Source organism: Piliocolobus tephrosceles, chromosome 2 (assembly GCF_002776525.5).
Source record: "Piliocolobus tephrosceles isolate RC106 chromosome 2, ASM277652v3, whole genome shotgun sequence".
In the NCBI taxonomy this organism is placed as follows: domain Eukaryota; kingdom Metazoa; phylum Chordata; class Mammalia; order Primates; family Cercopithecidae; genus Piliocolobus; species Piliocolobus tephrosceles.
Genome location: NC_045435.1, coordinates 114912859 through 114934874, shown reverse-complemented (window position 1 = coordinate 114934874; position 22016 = coordinate 114912859). Strand labels below are relative to the sequence as shown.

At 39.7% G+C, this 22016-nt stretch overlaps 1 protein-coding gene across 2 annotated transcripts in view; it reads left to right on the top strand.

Annotated features, from left to right (window-relative positions):
- FNDC3B (fibronectin type III domain containing 3B) overlaps positions 1 to 22016 on the top strand; it is a 362808-nt gene that overhangs the window by 249339 nt on the left and 91453 nt on the right. For both annotated transcript variants that reach the window (XM_023213445.3, XM_023213446.2), the window contains exons 8-10: positions 7699 to 7850; positions 11053 to 11112; positions 19739 to 19877. In XM_023213445.3, coding sequence (XP_023069213.1) covers positions 7699 to 7850; positions 11053 to 11112; positions 19739 to 19877 — 351 coding nt within the window. The remainder of the gene's footprint in view (positions 1 to 7698; positions 7851 to 11052; positions 11113 to 19738; positions 19878 to 22016) is intronic.

The window sequence follows — 22016 nt, the reverse complement described above, 5'->3', positions numbered from 1 at the left end:
CTTACTCTGGTGAGGAGCAGGCTGCCACTGGGGGCTTTTGAGCAAAGAAGTTATGTAATCAGGGCTGCATTTTCAGAATGATCAAACAGTTGGCAGATGAATTGGAGTGAGAAGAAGGGAGATGCAGGGAAGAGCAGTGTTAGAATCTACTACTGTGAAAGGCTATGGGAGTCAGAATTAGGTGTAACATCTGTGTGGCAGGCAGCCGGGGACAGATACTAGAGCCGTTCTAGAGATAGAATATGGCACTATAACCTATTAGAATTGATATCAACTGTCAAGGATAACTGGGCTAGATTGTCTGAGTCACTGGGCAGGGGCCCGGACCTGGCGAATTCACTCAGGTAAATGCCACAAGGTAACAGCCTGTCTGCAGAGCCAGCCAGCTTACCTGGACTCCATTCTGTCCCGTTACCCTCCTCCAAACCTTCGAAGTGGCTTCTGGGTGAGAAATTCAGTCAAAAGATAACATTTCCATATCAGCATGGCTTAGATGGGCACAGACATAGTCAATACAGCTGAAGAGTCTCCTTAGTCCTGTAAAGCTGGAGTTGTTAATTCTGCAGCATAAGCAGCACATTATCTTTCTAGGTTTGGAAAAGGCGGGTTGAGAAACTTTCTGGAGGTGAATAGAAACAAAGCCTCAGGTAGTTACACACTCCAGAGTCATTAAAGATCTGTAGATCAGCATTTATATCTCATGCCCTTTTAACAGTGAGGCTTGAACTTGCCAAAATACTACACCCTACCTTTTAAGCAGTTTGATGAAAATCACCTGATAGGAAGTGGGCGTCTCTGGACACAGTTGCTTTGCCAGCATGTGGGTGGTGGTTGGTACTAACCACCCTGCATGTCTGGTTCTCTGGATGGCAGTGTAAATATATCCGGGTTACCTGGGCTGAAGGCATAGCAGACAAGGGGAGTTTGTATGAAGAGTGCCATGCTTGTTCGTGCCTCCTGCTTTTGCACATGACTAAAACAACTTCTCTTTCTCTCCACCTGTATGTTTCCTATTGCTGCTGTAATGATTTACCACAAATTGAATGACTTAAAACAGTACAAATTTATTGTCATAAAGGTTTAGAGGCCAGAAAGTCCAAAATGTCTCTGGCTAGGATATAATCAAGGTGTTGGCAGAGCTGTATTCTAGAGGCTTTGGGACATAATCTGTTTTCTTGCCTTTTCTAGTTTCTAAAGGCAGCCTGCATCCCTCTTGGCTCTGTCTGCAAAGTCAGCAGCCATATTCCCCCAGCTTCTACTTCCCTTATCACATGCCTGTCTCTGACTGTCTTTACTCCTTCTTTCACTTATAAGGACCCCTGTGATTATACTGGGCCCATCCAGATAATCCAGGTGAAGTCTCTCCTTCACAAGAGCCTTAACTTAGTCACATCTTCAAAGTTCCTTTTGCCGTGTAATGTAATATATTCATAGGTTCCAAGGACTAGGATTTGGACACCTTTGAGGGCCTCCCACAGTCCGCTCTCGATCTTTAATTTATATGGCAAAAGTCCCTTTTGCCATATAAGGTAATATATTCATGGGTTCCAAGGACTAGGATGTGGACCTCTTTGGGGATCTACCACACTCCCCTCCCAATCCTCAGAAGCGTTCTTGCCTGAGACAGTCCACTGTTTCTTCCCAACCCAATTAGTTGTTGATGCAGTTTCTCTCTCTCCTCTTCATAGGCCTTTTCTTCTGAAGTTTTTGTTTGTGATTGTGTGTTATTTAACTTTTTGCTCCTAATACCTAGCACTGTTCTTGACACATAGTGAACCCTTAACAGATGTTTGCCGAATAACTGTGTGACTGTAGCTGGGTTCTGGCAGGTGGGACAAACGCCTGAAGCCTGACCAGCCTCAGGATGTGCCTCCGCCAGTGTGTAAGGCAGCAGCCACGGAGGGAAGGCCTGTGCTTTGCAATCTGGCACTCTGGGCTGGGACTTGCATTGGCTATTACCTGTCTTTGTGACCTTGGGTAAGTTACGTAGTTTCCTTGTGTCTCTGTTTCCTCATCTTTGAAAGGTAGGATAAGAAATACTACCTAGGCCGAGCGCGGTGGCTCAAGTGTGTAATCCCAGCACTTTGGGAGGCCAGGACGGGCGGATCACGAGGTCAGGAGATCAAGACCATCCTGGCTAACATGGTGAAACCCCGTCTCTACTAAAAAATACAAAAATCTAGCCGGGCGAGGTGGCGGGCGCCTGTAGTCCCAGCTACTCGGGAGGCTGAGGCAGGAGAATGGCGTAAACCCGGGAGGCGGAGCTTGCAGTGAGCTGAGATCCGGCCACTGCACTCCAGCCTGGGCGACAGAGTGAGACTCCGTCTCAAAGAAAAAAAAAAAAGAAATACTACCTGTAGGGACTATCTGAGAAGTCAATTATGTACTTAGAATGCAGTATTTATAGTCTGTAGCATATCACTAAGCAAAAGTGAAACTTCTGTGCTCTGACATGGGAAGGAGAGGTATTAGGCCATCTGACAGGGAAAGAAGCAGAGCCATGGAAAGTTGGGCGCACAGTTGTAAAAAGGATTATTTAATATTTTGTTCCTTTCAGCCACAACTGGTAGCACCTCTAAATAAAAGGCATATATTTTGCTTTGAGGTTTTGCAGATGATTTTATTTAGGTGCAGAACAATACGTAGTACTTGTGGATTCCAGTTATCTTTCTAGCACTTTGGGCACCCTGAATTGAGCAAGCCTCCACTGTGACAGAGCAATAAGCCAGGTGTTATTCTGAGTGGCTTAGGAATTAGCCAGCCATCTCAAGCCTAATGTGGTCTGACCTTCTCTGGTGGTGGTGCTAGATGTAGTCTCCCATAGACTGGTGGGCTGTTTATTTTCAGGATATAAATAATGTAACCTGGAATTGTGGTTCTGCATTGTTTCTATCCGCGAATGTTTAGCTTGTTGGAACAATTGATTTGTCGGTTCCAGAAGCGAGTAAACTGACCTGTGAGGAACACTTCCCCTGTAAGAAGCAATCCCTTGAAAGATAAACAGTAGTACATCTGGGAGCAGATAGGCGGCTCTTAGCACTTAAGGAATCATAAAAACAGATGACTGTGAAATTCTTAGATTTGAGTATCCTTTTTCTTTAACCTTTTCCTTTTTCATTTATTTTCCTTTGTGGTGGTGTTTCTCATGATGATACTTTAGAAGTGAAGCCAGTATTTGTGTGGTAATATTTCCTTAGTGTGCTCTTTAATTAGATCAGTAAGCCTCCCACATAGTTAAATCCAAAGGCCAGAGCAAATTTAGAAGCTATCAATGTACAAGGAAATATTTTTGAACATAAAAGAAACAATTTAGTAACTACGAGAATAAATGGTGTTTCTGATCCAAGTACTATCATTTGCATAATAATAAAATCTCAGAAAAAAATAGAAAATTTTACAGAATAGTATTAAAATACTGGGATGAACAGGAGAGAAGGTGCAAGGAGAAAGGAAGCTATGGATTACATATCGAATAGCTACAGGACAATGCAGTTTTATAATTTCCTTATACACACATATAGAGAACAACTGCTTTCAAGTTGGAGTCTACATTTAATAAACAGACAAGAATGATTTCTATTCAGTATGTGACCATTTAGAAGTAGGAAGTAATTTTATGAGTGCTTCAAGGTGCTCAAAAGCAGTTTAGTTTAAATAATTTATATGCAGACTTACGCTAATAACCTATACAACAGACCCTTTTATAGCAGTTATTGGACTGCTTTCAAATTGGAATCTACATTTAATAAATAGACAAGGAAGATTTCTAATCAGTATGTGACCACTTAGTAGTAGGAAGTAATTTCATGAGTCCTTCAAGGTGCTCAAAAGCAGTTTAGTTTAAATAATTCATATGCAGATGTATACTAGTAACCTATACAACAGACCCCTTTGTAATACTATTGCAGAAACAAATGTCAGATTGCACCTTGTCCGATAATTTTATAACTAGATGTTACCACGTTTATCACCATCAAAGGAGACTGACTTTCTAGTTATGGTAGGTTAATTAAATATCGGGAAGTCAGTTAGCTTTATGGCTTCTAAACTTTGAGGGGTGAGGGGAACAACAGCCATGGTGATCACTGTGATGATCAGATTAGCCATGCCCTAGTTAAACTTGGTGGTCACTGCTGGCAAGAAAGTTTCAGCACACACAGACTTGCAATGTGAAGGTCATATATGAGTGTTGTTGCTCTGAAATAGGCATGAACCCAGATAGAATTCCTAGAGTTCCAAATCTCTCATTAAAGCATTACCTCCCAGGACACTTGGAGTAAATATGTCTAGTGCTGAGAATTCACCTTCAAGTAACATTCTCTTGAAAGACAGCGTGTCAGTTTCTGGAATCAGCCTTAAGTGGAAACAAGTTCCAAGTCCTAATGGAGAACAAGTGATCTTTTTCTCCTGATTCTGTTGCCTAAACAAGGGCACACTCAGGCCAAGAGTCAGTGAAAGAGAGAGAGCAGGAGGACAAGAGGGATTTGGCCCCAGAACATCATCATGATCTGGGTGTCTGGCTGCTTAACTCAAGGAAAGAATTCACAGAAACCACTATCCTTTGAGAGTGATACTGAGTTGTCAAACTGCATTTCTGATAGGCTAGCATATTGGAAAAACGTATTTTCACAAACACCCGCATTGCATGCCGATGACAGTGTATATCCTGAAGGCTCGCTTAGGGACTCTAAGGAAAAAGTGAATGTTATTTTAGTTGATGATTCAAGTGTTATATTTCTCTGTTCAGGTAAATAATAATTTAACCAAGTCCTAAGGGAAAAAAGTAAAGTTGTCATAGCTGACATAAAAGGTAGAGTTTAAAAGGATGTGACTTTATGGATATTTGTTTGGTATCTAGAATGTTGGCATTCGACTGAGCTATTTTGAGACACGGTGTTACTTCACACCACCATTCATAGAATCAATGCTACTGTCTTCTGTGTTCTTGGGTGCAAAGCAGCCACTTACCACCTTGGCTGAGTGTTTTCCAGTACCTTATGAGCCTCCTTTTTTCCCAAGAAACTAAACTCTTTGTAACAAATTTTCTCCCCTAATTAAAAATCAAATATAATACCAAATACCTCAGGATTACTCCTTAATGGTATGTGAAGAAATTGAGCAGATATACTGTTGTATGTTAGAAATGCTGTCTTAAAATCTAGGTAGAGAAACAACACACAAATAACCAAGTAATGCTCTAATGTAACATGCACCAAATGCAGGGACGGAAAATATGGCAAAAGTACAAAGAAGAGTGATTGAATCTGACAGTGCAGACAGTACAGAAATCTGTCCAGAATCCGTCTCAGGAGACCTAAGAGTCCCTCTGTGTTCGGTATATCTATCATGAGTCCCCTCATGTACCTGTCTGTCTTCAACAGGTTGGGGCTTCTTGATCATACCTTCATCATCTTTGTGTCCACACAGCCCCTCACAGGGTGAAGTATGACCATTAAATGAATAAACAAAGCATTTGAACTGGGTCCAAGAGAAGTTGATTAAAGCCAAGAAAGTAGGAGAGTTAAGAGCTAAGTCCCAGGGGCATGAGAGAGGGCATAAGAGAGGCCAGCATCCTGGAGGGGCGGTAACAGCATTGTGGTACAGATGGATTGGAGGGGTGGAGAAGAGGGCTGCTAGTCTGGAGCCGTAGCGGTCTTCCTCAGATGTTTTCAAGAGATGTGTAATACAAGCCTACCATCTTCTGTGTTGCCTGTGGCAGAAACTTAGACTATCTAATTTCCTTTTATTTTTTTATTCAACAAACATTTACTAAGCAACCGCTGATCACAGTTGAATATGACTTGGATTCTGTCCTTAGGGAGTCTCAAAGCCCAAGGGAGGTAGGCAAAGGCCATAACATGGTTAGCAATTCTAGCAATATCCACGAGGTTCTGTAGAACACAGAGGAGTGACGCTGCATGAGATAATTTAGAGAAGGCTACTGGGAGGTGGTGAGGCTGGGCTGGGGTCTGCATGAGATAATTTAGAGAAGGCTACTGGGAGGTGGTGAGGCTGGGCTGGGGTCTTTAAGGATGAGCAGGAGTTTGACTAAGTAATTGGCTAAATATATCATGATATTCTATTTATATGGAATAAACAGTGTGAAGTGATCTCCACTAAAAATGTAGTGAAGGACAGACTGAAGAGAGACTCTATCTTCATTTTCCATATTTATTATTTGTATTTCAAGTATGTAATAATTCTAATAATCTTTATATAGATCAGATAGTGACAAAAATGGGAAAAGGAAAAAAAAAAAAAGGGACTGAACAGTTTACCTGTCTCCATCTACAGCCTGATAATCTACAGCTATAAAGTCTTTGTGAACGTTAAGCTTTAGCATCTGTATTGTCTCGTTTGTTTTTAATATGCTATCCAGACCAATATCCAGATAGCAATAGAATAGCCTTTAGAAAGTTACAGCATTAAAGTTTTGTCCTTAGATTTATTTTAAATAATTAGATCATATTTTAAGTTGAGTTTCTCCAGAAAAGGACTCTAAAACAAAGGTTTGAGTGCAAATAGTTTCTGTGGGGATATGGCCCAGGAAGTCCTGGTTGGAGACAAGGGAACTGAGACAGAGAAGGGAAGTGTGTTAGTCTGTTCTCGCATTGCTATAAAGAACTAGCTGACGTTGGGTAATTTATAATGAAAAGAGGTTTAATTGACTCATGCTTCTGCAGGATGTACAGGAAGCATAGCTGGGAAGGCCTCAGGAAACTTAGGATCATAGTGGAAGAAAAGGGGAAGCAGGAATGTCTTACGTTGCCCAAGAAGGAGGAAGAGAGAGAGAGAAGGGAGAAGTGCCACACACTTTTAAACAACCAGATCTTGTGAGAACTCACGTCAGGAGAACAGCAAGGGGGAAGTCTGCCGCAACGATCCAGTCACCTGCCACCAGGCCCTCCTCCAAGACTAGGGATTACAGTTCGACCTGAGATTTGGGTGGGGACACAAATCCAAACCATATCAGGAAGGAAGCCCATGCAGGGTCTATCAATAAACAGGTTACAGCTGTGGTCAGCCAGAGCTTAGTCCTCATAAACACCTCTGAAAGATAGAGTAGATTTTGTAAAACATGCTTCAGAGTAGTATTTTAAGAAGGTTCTGGGTATTTTAAGTCTCAGAGTCTTCGATTCAACTGAAGTCTGAAGCAGAGGCTAAACCAAAAGTATAAAAACAGAGCTTAGAATGGTGAAGCATTTCCACTTCTATAATGATATTAATCCCATATCAGCCTGGTCCTTGGTTCCAGTTCTCCACCCATTGGGTTGTCCTGGGAATCTGCAGGACTTCAAGGGGTATTATTGGAAAAGTATTAGCTTTGAAGAATGATTTGACACCATGCAAGGCTTGAAACCAGATCAGAGTACCTGTGGGTATGGCTTCTTCCACATAACGTAGAGATCTTCCATTCAGATTTTTACTTATGTTAAAAAAAAAATTCCCTCACATGACATTATTTTACTTTATGGAGGACAGAATGCAAATTGCACTGGATTTGGATGAAGGTTGGCATTGCAAGAACCATATTTTGGACACCAGGACTTTGAAAGAGAGCGCCATATAGGATGTCTTTCAATATAATTAAACTAGTTTACTTTGGATTAACTTATGAGCCAGTTTTATGACACTACCAATAATTCTGAAAATGTAAAATGGATTTGAATACTTTTGTTGCACGTTTTTCTTCCGCAGGTTTCTAATATTCAGGCGAGAGCGGTTGTGTTGTCCTGGGCTCCCCCTGTTGGACTTTCCTGTGGACCCCACAGTGGTCTTTCCTTCCCCTACAGTTATGAGGTTGCCTTATCAGACAAAGGACGAGATGGAAAATACAAGATAATTTACAGGTTGTGTATGTTTCTATTGTTTTTCTTTGCTGCTAAACTATAAAATTGGAGTTGTGAAGGAAAATGGAAAACTTTATAGGCTTGGTAAATTTTCCTTTAGTTTATTTTAAGATTTAGTAATAATTATAATGCTAAGAAATCATTGTGTCCAGAGTAATTCTTATTTGGAAATGAGTAGCATAGAGCTATTAGGTGTGGGTAAAATACATCACTTGGTTATATTTGCTGTCAGTAGAGTATTAAAAAAAACTTTCTGATAATGTCTGTTGGCAAAAGGTGATTATGACTTTTAGTTTTTCTATACATTGAGCGATTATAAGGTGACCTCTCTATTTTCAGATCCAGACCTTTTTGTAGCCCTGTTTTTTAAAGTTCTGCAGTGTGTTTCCTTCTGTTTTACCCTATTTCTTACCTTCCACAATAGTTTCCAGCCTGTAATAAAAATACTTTAAAATATTTCATTTCGAGGCCTTAAATGGTCAAAAGTTTAGCTCACAGAGAAGGGATTAGCCCCTTCTGCTCTGCGGACTCCCAGGTATTGACCATTCAAAAGATTTATAACCGTGTTGTAAATGTGAGAAAAATTTTAGGGCCATACCTTTCTTCTTTGTAATTACTGGGTACTACTCAGATTTGCAGAGCAGGAAATGAGAAAGTCAGTTTTGTTTTAACTGCTTGTTTGGCCTCCCTGTGAGAGGACCCTCCCGTGACTGCCCATGCCCAGGGTAATAATGCGGTCGGTCACACAATCCTCACTTTTTCTGCCAGAGATGTTTGTATTCTCTCCTATTTCTCTGCTGCATCAGTGCCACAGAGCCGTATCTTCCCCTTTCCCGTTCCTAATTCTTGCTCCACAGTCTTCCTGACGAGCAAAGAGGGACAGAGGTTAAGGACATAAGCGCTGTGGCTGCTGTGTCCTCCTCTTGCTACCCAGACTACCTCCACTGTCTTCCCTGGATGCCCTCAGGAGTCTCTTGAGGGTCTTCCACCCCCCCACTCTTGCTCTTCTACAACCTTGCCAACTCACTGCAGAAACAAAATCAGGCCAGATCACTGCCCTTCTGATAACACTCCAGGGATTCCCCACTGTATTTAGGATATTCCTAACTCTGGCTCACCACCATTTTATTCTAGTCTGAAAAATCAGAATTAGTATCAACTTTAAAGAAATACAGAGTACCACCAGGTGCAGTGGCTCACGCCTGTAATCCCAGCACTTTGGGAGGCTGAGGCGGGCGGATCATGAGGTCAGGAGATGGAGACCATCCTGGCTAACACGGTGAAACCCCATCTCTACTAAAAATACAAAAAATTAGCCAGGCGTGGTGGTGCGCACCTGTAGTCTCAGCTACTCGGGAGGCTGAGGCAGGATAATGGCGTGAACCCGGGAGGCGGAGGTTGCAGTGAGCTGAGATCGCGCCACTGCACTCCAGCCTGGGTGACAGAGACTCCCTCAAAAAAAAAAAAAAAAAAAAAGAAATACAGAGTGCCATCTCCCGCATGCCTGGCAAGGAACAGATACAGTTGACCCTTGAACAACACAGGTCTCAACTGCACGGATTCTTGTCAACCACATGCAGACCAGAACAATATTCACAGGATGTGAGACCTGCGGATATGCAGGACAAACTGGGGACTCAAGTATGTGTATACGCTGTGTGGGGGTGGGATCATGGTACTGATCTCCTTGTGTATACTGCGGGACAACTGTGGATAGAGCCTTTTCATGCAAGATGAACATTAGTGGCAGGAGCTAGAGCCTCAAATGCCCAGAGAGGTTCGGCCGGTAACATACGTAAGCAAGTGAAAAGGCTGAAAATGAGGTGAACAGGAGAGCTCCTGTTGCCATCGAAAGGAAACGGTTGCCACTCAGCCTAAGTCAACTGTTGCTAAAATTTGCTGATTCTTTGAATTTTTTTTTCAAAAGATGCTGAAAATCCAAATTATTGTACAAATTTCCCTGTTACTAAACTAATGGAGCAAATGGAAGATATTTTAAAAGATACAATGTAGGCTAAACAACAGAGCTTCAGGCAAGGTCTGGACACAACTTCCAGTTCACAACTTAAAAAAACCCAGCCTGTTATTTGGAATAATTTCAAACTTATAAGATGTCCCAAAAATAGAGAAATCAAGGAATACATGTATACTCCATACCCACATTCAGTTGTTATTAACTTTATACTCTGTTTTATCATTTGACCTCCTTCCTCTTTTCCTCTTTCTGTCCTCAATCCATATTTTGTTCGTAAGTTTTATATGTAACTTATGTCCGTTATTGCAAAATCCTTCAGGATATTTTCTATAAATAAGATTTTTTTTTTTAAAGAACCACAGTGTAATTATCAACTTCATAAACTTACATTGATATAATACTTTATCTGTTGTCTATATTCCAGCTTTGTCGCTTGGTCCATAAATAATGCCTGTTATTTTGAAAAACTGAGCAGTTTTCCACCCCCTCCTGTGCAGGAGCTAGTCTAGGGTCAGACAGTACCTTTAGTTGTCATGTCTCTTTAGCCTTCTTTAATTTGGAACACTTCCACGGTATTTCTTACACTTTTATAACACTGATATTTTCGAAGAACACAAAATAAGTCACGCGCCCACACACCTTTCACCTTTTTAAAAATTTTCAATGGAACATTCCTTATTTTGTGTTGGTTACTTCCTCATGATTTAAGTTGAGGTTCAGTTGCAGTTTTTGAGGATATAAATGGTTTTATTTTATTTAAGAGAGCTATTTGTTGGGTGCGTTGGGAAGTGAGGAAGTGAGATTGTGATTTTTCTTAAGACAGTCCAGAGTTAAGATAATTGAGGTTCCTGCCAAGGTAAGTATGGAAGGTGCCTTCTGTTAACAGTTGGCGTGATCGTTTTTATTCATTAGTTTGTTCATTCATTCATTTGCTTACTTAGTTACTTTTATGTATTTACTTGTAAGAAGTGGTAAGATCTTTTAGAATTTTAATAGTAAGTTAACCATGCCATTTTCAAGATCTAAGATGGCATCATTAAAAGGAACCTGATTTTCTAGTCCCAAACAAATAATAATATCAAATGAGAAAGTTTATTTCTGGTTTATGGTGGAATCTGACATAATAGTTCATGAATTATTGTCAGTACATTACTGGACACCCAAATTCTAAATCTCATTTGCTTTTGAAACTGGTATTAGCAACTAATGAATGCTTTTTCTTTACAGTGGAGAAGAATTAGAATGTAACCTGAAAGATCTTAGACCAGCAACAGATTATCATGTGAGGTGAGTTAGGATATAAGAGCCAAACTGTATTGGAGAATCCAGGTGGCTAAAGCAAAAACCTGTGCCCCCTTTTAAGTTTTTGGTGAATGTTGCTTACCTTGCTATAAGTTTTAGTACCATGGCTCATGGGCCATTCATTGACTCTCAAGACCATAGTAACTGGGAAGACACAGAAGTGCTTCTGTGAACAGAAAATTAGGTGTTAAACACTGAAAATCATTTTAAAAGTAATTTTACATGGCCTTCTAAGATCTGTTGGACTGTGGTTTAACGGTTTCTTTCTATAAAACAGTTGAATTTTTTTTTTTTTTACCTTGGGCATATGAGTGTTTCTTATAGACCATCATATAAACTGTATATTCAAATGACTAAAGAAGCCCTTTCCTTATTGCAAGCACACCATTAAATCTTAAAAGCCAATAGATTTTGAAAAAGGCAAGTAATACAAGCATCAGATTATCTCTGATGAGAATGAACTCCATTTGGCAAAACAGTTAACCCATGTGGTATGATGTGTAGCCTGAAATCTCTACTGTGATTTTCTGGAATCTCTACTGTGACTACTCTAGAAGGTAGGGCTAGCTTATTTTAGGAAGAAACCCAGCCAACCACAGATCTGTAAGGAGGAAAGTGTTATCTGAATTTTTAGAGAAACCATCTGATTATTTAAAGATCCATCCATCTATTCATTTGCCAATAGGCAGGTCTGAATATGACCCATAACACTTAAAAACATTTTTTAAATCTTTATTTTATCTAATATTTAAGTTCTCCAGAAAGTAGTTTTATTTAACTGGATGTACAACAACACACTTTCCCTTTTTTTTTCAATTATATATGCATACGTAAAGATTGCAGAATAAAATTGTAAGCATGAAATATACATCTGTTGGCCGGGTGTGGTGGCTCACGTCTGCAATCCCAGCACTTTGGGAGGCCGAGGTGGGCGGATCATGAGGTCAGGAGATCAAGACCATCCTGGCTAACATGGTGAAACCCCGTCTCTACTAAAAATACAAAAAATTAGCCAGGCATGGTTGCAGGCGCCTATAGTCCCACCTAGGCAGGAGGCTGAGGCAGGAGAATGGTGTGAACCTGGGAGGCGGAGCTTGCAGTGAGCAGAGATCACGCCACTGCACTCCAGCCTGGGTGACAGAGCGAGACTCAGTCTCAAAAAAAAAAGAAAAGAAATATGCATCTATTATTATACTTTCCAAAGGTTAATTCACATCATCAGTTTCTTTGTGATTTCAGCATGAGTTTGGAGGCAAGGTAGTCTAGTAGGAAGAGCATATGTGAATTATCAGGAGGCTTGAGTGCGAGTCTGGTTCTGCCCTGAACTGGCTGTTTCAACTTTGGTCAAGTCACATAGAATGCTCTGCCATGATTTGCTCAGTAAAAGCAAGGTAGTAAAGCAAGGATGTGTGTTGAGGATGTAATATCTTATTAACTGCATGAGTTCTTAAAAATAAGTTTAAAGTAATGTATATCAGAGCAAATTGTTTTGCATTAAGGCTTAAAGTGCACATCTGCTTAGCTATCATATTGTTTAGATGAACTCTATTGCAACCATCTCCTCCTGTTTAAATCAAAACTTTGGATTTTGAGTCAATTAGCTTCCGCCCAAACATATTGAACTTTTCACACGCTTTGTACAAGAAGATCTGTGTAATTTGTGAAGCTAAGATGATAATAGAATGCTTTAACCATTCTTCAAAATGGTCAATGTAACAACAAACCAGAAAATGTAAAAGTCATGTAAATGTTATCTGTTATTCATTGTTGACGTATGTTTCTTTCTGCTCCGTGCTTTAACAGTTTATTGTTCCTGTGGTTAGTAAAGGTTTACTTTATTAATTTCCTGCTCATTCATGAGCTTACAATATCCTTTTTAAGAAACTTAAATGTCATGAAGAGCCTTCCCTTTATTTACCATCCTGTCTGTTGTTCCATTTATTTTTTTTTAAACACTTATCACAAAGGGTAAATTTGAGAACACTTGCTCATCAGCTATTTTTCCCAACAAAACCTGTGAACATCTTGAACTGCTGAGCAGTTAGAATACTTAATGGATTCCCCAAAAGGTACAGGATGGGAGCATTTTGGGGGTTACCATCTAGGGGCCTTGGGTTTAGACTTTCTCCTGACACATTTGGGACTCCTTGCATTTGTCATTTGACACACGTGTGACACCAAACACGTACAACCCAGGGTGCCACCAACTGTTATTTGTTCTACCTCTCTGCTTTCCAGGAAGATAGGAAGTTCTCTCTCCTTGGTGATGGTCAATTTTCATATTTTTTTAACGTCCTTTCTCTCCTAATAAAAATGTCTATAGTCCAGATTTAGTCTTCGTGCACTGCCTGATGCACAGTCCATGTAGATCATACATTCTTTTTCCTTTTACAGTCTTTTCTTTTTTAAGCTAGAGAAGAATCTTAACACTTGCAACTCTTACTTAGATGTAACTTCCTCTGCCTTGAATTGCTTCGGTGAGGCAACATGATGCATAGTGGACATGGCTTGCAACTTGGAGTTAATGACTCTGTCATTTACTAAGTATGTGTGCTTAAGCGAGCCATTGAAACTTCTTTGGTCTTGTTTTGTCATTTATAAAATGAGAATGATAATGATACCAGCCTCAGGAAAATAGGATGACAGCAAATATATGTGCAAATCTATTTTAGACCTGTAAAGTCATGTATAAGTACTACCTTTTGGTTTTCCCAAGCTTGTTGCAGTTTTTTCATGCTCTGAAAATAAAAAGGACTTAATGATACAAGTTGAGGCTGTAGTGAGCCCTGATTGCAGCTGCTGCACTGCAGCCTGGGCAACAGCATGAGACCTTGTCTCTAAATAAGTAAACAAATAAATTCATTGCCATTTTTGTTTGTGCATTACCAGTTTAGAAAGTGATGGAAGTCTGTAGAGCCAGTTTTGAAAACTGAGATATTTGTTTTAGCAGCACAAAACAAGGTAAATTTTTTTCTTCCAATTCTTTTTTTTTTTTTTTTTGAGACGGAGTCTCGCTCTGTGGCCCAGGCTGGAGTGCAGTGGCCGGATCTCAGCTCACTACAAGCTCCGCCTCCCGGGTTTATTGCCATTCTCCTGCCTCAGCCTCCCGAGTAGCTGGGACTACAGGCGCCCGCCACCTCGCCTGGCTAGTTTTTTGTATTTTTCAGTAGAGACGGGGTTTCACCGTCTCTACTGAAAAATCTCGATCTCCTGACCTCGTGATCCGCCCGTCTCGGCCTCCCAAAGTACTGGGATTACAGGCTTGAGCCACCGCGCCCGGCCTCTTCCAATTCTTAATATTGCACATTTTAAGAGTAAGATTTCTTTCTTAAATCATGTACTGAAGTCTCACCTAGACTTCTGTTCTTATATTCCTTGTTACTTTTTGTTTTGCTACTCTGACTCTATCTTATTCACATTGATTGCTTGATATCTTCATATAATGCTTTTTCTCATTTTCAACTCCCCCCACCCACCCCCACCCCCATATTAGTATTATTGCATGAGTTCACCCATCAGACACACAAACCTTCTTTTTCAATAGCAGTCTCAGTCATGAAGCCCGGTCATTTAACTGCCTGGTACTTGCCTTCAGTTACTAGGCCAGAACAGCTCTTGCCACCAACTCACTGTTACTGAGAATTTATTGAGACTAGTGGCATCCTTTAGACAGTGCTGTGGCTTACATGCCTGTGGCTGCTTCAGTTGGCATCTGTCATGCCATTTGAGCCAGATTCCACATGGAAAATTATATTCCAAGACATTTCAGGTTTATAAAATGTTTCTTCTTTTCCACTTTTCCTATGAGTTTTTGTGTATCATTCTTACACATCTGTTCAGTCACTATTTTCTTCTCCTAATCTCCTAGTGGTGATTGAGGAAGATAATACCCCTCTCTGATGCACACATTGGTTAGCAAAATTTAGGGAGACCTTTATTAAAGGATCTTTATTAAAATCACTTTCATATTTGTTACCCTATTCTTAACACAAATAATTTTTTTGGTTTAGTGTTCATACAATATTTCAAAGGAATCCATTTGTAATCGTCAAGGTTATTCAGTGCTTCTTTAAAGGGCATTGTGTTATGTATTGTATAAAGCCACTAATAGAAAATCTCCTGTCTCTGTGTGTGTATGTGAGAGAGAGAGAGAGCGTGAGAGAGAGACAGAGACAGAGATGAGAGATTGTGTGGAGAAATGAGAAAAATCCAAAATGTAAATAAATTACATTATATTTTAAATACTTATATATAAATATATAATTTCACAAACATGAACATTTATACATATATACACTTATTTATACAAATAAATATTTATACATACACAAATGCATGCTGTATATGCATTTGCCAGAAAAATATATTTGTCTTTTAATTGGTAATTCTATAATTAATAATGGCATTACAATGACCATTTTACTGTGGTAGTCAACAGTTTATATTTTTATCAGTAATAGGATAATCAGGAATTTGAGTGAAGGAATGAATAGCAATTTCATGAAAATTTTGAAGCAGTTTTCTAGTCATCCTCCTTAACAATTTGGCAAACAAGTTGCCCAGAGATGATATCATATAATGACATTTCCCAGAAAAATTGTGCAGTGAAACATTTCCAAAAATATGGTTGACAAGCACAGTGAAGGATTATAAAATACATGTTATTGACCAGAAATTGTGGCTCCTAGTATGTTACATCGTGCTAGAAAAAGTTGGAGGCATATTTCTGAAATTCTTGGAGCACCTGTTTCCTAAGCATTTCGCCAGGATTTAAGCTGAAACAAATGTGAAAACAAGATTAATTATATTGTTAGAAAAATGTTTTCTTTTCTTGAGATAAATGCAACAAAAACTGAACTGTTTGCTGACTTACTTAATCCAAGAAACTGACTGTACTCCACAGATTGTCCTTTCACATGATGATATTTATGGAAAACTCATTGCCATTATGTGAAAAAAATATATTGCAGTATTCTTTATAATGTAGCATCATTAGCAGAGATTTTTCTTTTCTATAAAAGTTATTGGTGAAAATGTTGCTAGTCACTATTACAGTAAGTTGCTGTCCCTTTACTGAACTATAATTGACAGATGTAATCAAGGGATACTTAAGTATGGTGCCAACTTTTGTACTGTATGCAGCATACTTATATTGCCATACAAAATAGATCTTTTTTCCTTTGCTGACAAAATATTATGTGTGAAAAGCATTGACTACTTACCATAACATTGTTTAAGATTAAAGGCAAGAAAAATAACTAACTCTGGCCCATATGTTCTGGCCCATACAACTATCTGTTTTCAACTACCTCAAAGTTCTAACCTGCATCAGGTTCTTTTACTTTTATCCCCACTGTCATCCTCCCAGCCTGGCCACCAGGAGTCTCCATCACTCATGACTCCCCAGCCTAGGAGGTATGGATTGCTGGCTCCAAGAATCCCAAAGAACTTGACTAAGACCAGATTTACCTCTCCCCAGACAACTGACTGCATCCTGCTAGTACTTTGCAGGCTGTTTCCCTGCTTCCCTCCCTCTGCTCTATTATCTAGATGGATTTTTGGTGGCCGCTGTTTTTGTGAACATCTAGGACCTGACCTGCCTGGGTATAACTCTGCATTTGTAGGCAAATGCCCAGTCATTGCAAACTGACATACTTACTGGGTGGAGGCAGAGTACCTAAACAGCTAAAGTGGGTTGGGAAGGGTCAGCTGAAAAGCAGTGTCAGTGCTGAGGAGACAGTAGGAATGGTGGGGACTCTAGCAGACTCTTCAGCACCTGCTCCATCTAAAGCAGGGAGCTGCCCACAGATTTAGCTCATTACTACAGTGCAGGAAAGAGGGCCGAGTGAGGCCAGGCGCAGTGGTTTACACCTGTAATCCCAGCACTTTGGGAGGCCGACGCGGGTGGATCGCCCGAGGTCAGTAGTTCAAGACCAGCCTGGCCAATGTGGTGAAACCCCATCTCTACAAAATTTAGTTGGGCATGATGGCAGGTGCCTGTAATCCCAGCTACTTGGGAGACTGAGGCAGGAGACTCACTTGAACCCTGGAGGCGGAGGTTGCAGTGAGCCGAGATCATGCCATTGCACCCCAGCCTGGGTGACAGAGCAAGACTCCATCTCAAAAAAAAAAAAAAAAAAAACAGGGCCAAGTGTTGCTAAAACCTCTAGTTTTTAAGAGAAGCCAGAAGTTTGGTTTTAAAAATGAGAGAACTCCAGATAGTTTTCAGTGAAGGCTTAATTTTTACTTTTTTATTTCAGAAAATGTTAGCTATAATCAGAGGTAGATAAGAGTTGAACGAACTCTCATCTCTCAACTTCTTATTACCTCAGTGTCCTCACTTACCCCTCCCTTGCCCTGATGATTTTGAAGTAAGGTTCAGACATCATATTATTTCACCTATAAACTATATTACCATCATCACACACACCGGAAATGTCTTCACAATCCAGGGACTATTCCCGTTTCCTCAGTTCTAAGAATGAAAATTTTGTTTCTTTAGTTTGTTGTAATTGGAATTCAAACGTGTGAATATGTGGTTTGGTTGATATGTCTTAAATTTTATTTTAATCCATTCATTTTTCCCTTTATCTTTTGCTCTTTCTTGCAACTTATTTGTTAGATTAATTTGTTTGTCCTGTAGAGTTTTCCACAAGTATGAATTTGGCTGATTGCATCCATGTCATGTTGCTTAATATTGTTTTCCTGTCCTCTATATTTCCTATAAAGCGATGAAGAGGTTTAATCAGATACAGGTTCAGTTTTTCTGCCAAGACAGTTTTATAGTTAGTGACATAGTCCTTTATTAGGAATGCATAGTGTCTGGTTGTCTCTTTTTGTGATGGTCATTGCCTGTATCCCTTAATTCATAGGTGGCTCTAACACTTCAAAACATCATGTTTTTGCACACTGCCACCACACACACACACACACACACACGTGTCTTGGGTCACATGCAACCCATGAGTCACCTGTTGGAGAATTCTGTGTATCAAAGTTCAGGCCTGAGCCCTGCCCATGTCTGGAACATGTTGTGATTCATTTAAAGTAACTTACTCCCAGTGAGCCCATCCTAACACAGGGAAATGATCTTGCCAGATCTACCATTTAGTTTTATATTATCACATGCTTGCTTACAGTGTGTGCAAAAAGGACTGTTTCCTTCATCGGAGGCTGGATGGAGAGGATCCTAATGATGAGAATTATTTGTTTGGATCAAATTTCATGCTGTCCTCCCATAAGGCAAATAGATCAAATATGTAATATGCATGTATTTTTATCTTTTGAGGTAGAAAGTAGACGTATTTATTAGTGCCTTTGACGTGTATGGCCTCTACGAATTTTTCATGATGGACTTTGTGGAGAAATGACTTTGCAAATCACACACACAATTGGGACCTTCCACAATGTTGTTATCTTTACCTGTTGTTTGTGTTCACTGGGTAGAGCTAAGGGAAGTGGATTGTGGTGTTTAGAGAAACATGATTGCAGGATGAACAAGGGGAGTAGGCAATACTGTATACTGGTTAGACTTCCAGGGATGAATACCATCAATCCAAATTTCTAGCTGTGTGGCCTTGGGAAATTTACTTCATCTCTGTGTTTCCTTCTGTCTGCAGTGGGTAGTAAGATTTCCCTACCTCAGAGAGGGTGGCTGTAAGAATTAAGGGCTCAATATCTATTTGCCAACTCTGTGAATAGTTTAATCCTTGCATCTGTTTTAGGCAGCAAAGGCTTCGTTGTTGTTGTTGTTGTGTTGTTGTTGTTGTTGTTTAAGAGTACATATTCAATTTTGAAAAAAATAAATTCCCAATATAAAAAATGGAATAGTAGGAAGATGATAAAAATCAACATAGCCCTATTTTATGCTATTTGAAGAGTGTGGCTTTGTAATAGCATGTTCTATGCTTTTTCTTCATGGCTTCTCTGGAGAAATCAGGCACATATGTTGCAGTGTTGAGCCAAACATTTTAGTGTACGGAACGAACATCTTTAGTCTTGGCTTCACGTGTAAGAGTTAAATATTTACATGGATTAAACTGTACCTGAACATTGTTTTTGTTGAATTAGAGAAGTTTAGCGTGCATGCTTCTGTGTGAAACATCCATAGTCTTACATAAATGTGTACAGTATTAAATGTAGTTCAAAGATGATATCTACCCTGTTTGTACTTCTATGCTGTCTCTCCAGTCTGTGGACTCTTATTACTGTTTCTTTTGCCTTTTTATCCAGCTCTTAACTCTTAGCCTTTTTCCACATGAAGTCAACCAGAAAGTAGTAGCTCATTGGTTTTTAGAACGGGTATTTGGAGATCGTTCTGGGTTTTAAGGTTTATTTTCTTATTTAGAATAATCTCTTCTAGTCAGTAGATCCTGCCTATTTTGAAATGGAGATGGGTGGCACACACTGAGACAAATACCTGTTGGGATGACTGTCCCCTGTTAATGCTAACCATAGGTCAGGACAAGATCAACAGATAAGAGCAAGAGCATGGTACTCACTCTGTAAGAAATTCTGTTCATCTACAGAAAGCCTTAGGGTGAAACAAAGATAAGAATCCTGGTCTTCTATGATGAGTCACTGCCACTGACTGTGTCCGTTTTGTTTTCAGGGTGTATGCCATGTACAATTCCGTAAAGGGATCCTGCTCCGAGCCTGTTAGCTTCACCACCCACAGCTGTGCACCCGAGTGTCCTTTCCCGCCTAAGCTGGCACACAGGAGCAAAAGTTCACTAACCCTGCAGTGGAAGGTGGGTAGCTCAAAGCATCAAGAATTGTCTCACTTTAAAAATTAGCTAGGTATGGTGGCACGTGTTTCTAGTCCCAGCTACCTGGGAGGTTGAGGAGGGGGGATCACTTGAACCCAGGAGTTTCAAGGCTGCAGTGAGCCATGATCACACCACTGCGCTCCAGCCTGGGCAACAGAGAAAGAGTCTCGAGTTAATATAATGTCAGTCTAGCCATTTGAAATATTTTTTAGCACGATTCCAGTTTTGTGATATGTTTTCTGCATAGTAAGTATGTGCAACCAATTGTTAAAAAGTTGTCATTTCTGTAAGAGTTGGGCAAAGGGGTAGGAGGAGGGAACTGCAAAATCCAGCTTTAGCTTTTTTTTTTTTTTTTTGCGGCAGTATTTTCTGAATGTCTTAGGGTCATAAGCAATATGTATAAGTGATATAGGTACTTAAAATACCTACATCTTATCACTTTGTAATAGTTTAGTTCATTTCAACAAACATTTGAGGACTTTAGGAAAAAGCTTTTATCAAGAAAGATTCAGAGATAAAGTAGTTTTATGGCCCTTTTGGCTTCTTTCAGTGATGATACTGAAATGTTTAATATTTAAAACAACCTAGAACATTTAGTGATCTGAAGTATGTTAGTACTTCATTAAGTTCCACTAATGGGGCCATACATCGGTCAGGATTACTAATTATCTAAGAAAAAAAGACTGAATTATGTATTTTCATGAAATACAATTCACTGGCTAAAAATAGCTCTTACCAAAAAGAGATCATATTGCCCCTTCCTCAAGGGGCATCACTGGCTTGTTAATCATAGTTGTGTGTTTGTAAGAAAATAGTAGATTGTTACCAATCTCTGTAGCACTTATTTCTCTACATCAATATTTTAAAATATAATCTAAAATGTAAAATAGATGGAGGTAAGAGATAAAGATTTATGGTTTGCAGGGAGAATACTAATGTGTGAAAGAAAGAAAATGGCTAGGAAGATCCATTATTAGTGAAGAAATATTTTATCTTTTCATTTCTGGCCCGGAGAGTCAGGTTGATCTAGGGAGCTGATGAAAGCAATTCAGAGTCATGGTTAGCAGCAAAGCATGGGCCTCTGTGGATCCCTCTCAGGTGGGCAGCTGCATTCTCATAGCCAGTGGCCAGCATTGAGTGTGTTACTTGGACAAAAGCAAAGTTTAAACTGGCTTAGTATCTGAACTATTTTATTTTCCTTCCTGGCTTCCAGGGATAATCCAGGTCAGTGATTCCCCACCTTTTCAGAGTTTTAACACCCAACTGGCATCATCATTTAATTCCTTGAAGTATACATATCCATTTAAAAAATGTGCTCTATATTTACACATATATATGTAAATATATCTTTGTAAGGAAAGAATTAAAATCCATTTTGTTTGGAAAATATAAGAACTTGTCTTTAGATTACCTGAGGGACCCCGGGGTCTTATAAACCTAAAGTTGGGAATCACTGATGCATACTCTGCTTAAAACCTGGATGAATTTCAGGTCTCAGGCAGACCAGCAACTTCAAGAAAGAATTTTCTTATTAGGAGGAAAATGTTTCACATTTTCCTTCTCCCTTTCCTCAATTGTAAATCAGAAACATACTCTTGTTACATTCAGTCATGTACAAACTTGAAAGTTCTGGATTCAGTTCAGTTTTCATTTAAATGTCTTTAGGACAGATTCCCTCATCAAAGTGCTCCAGGTGGGGGCACAAGGACAGGGGAACATTCTCTGGCTGCCAGTCTGTCCTTGAATCCACAAAGATGCTGAAAGCACTAAAGATCTGACATCTTTTTGTTCGTCAGCAGCAGTTATTACTTGCACAGGAGATAAGGCAAAACAAAAACCTAAGTCAGTGTACCCACCCTCAAGGAATTAAGGGACTGGTAATGGGGTAGGATATCATCAAAGAAACTACCAAAGAACAGTTTGTTTTATTTTTTTGGAGTTCTCATCTTAGAGATGGGTTCTCATCTAAAACTTTGATTTTGTCGGTTATTTATAACTTTAAATGCATCACTATCCTCTCCCCCAAATTGAGCCCACAAAAGCCTAAAACAACAGTTTAGGACTTAGAGTACTCACCTGAGATCTGAGTTTTGGGACTCAAAGATTGTGTGACTCACAAGA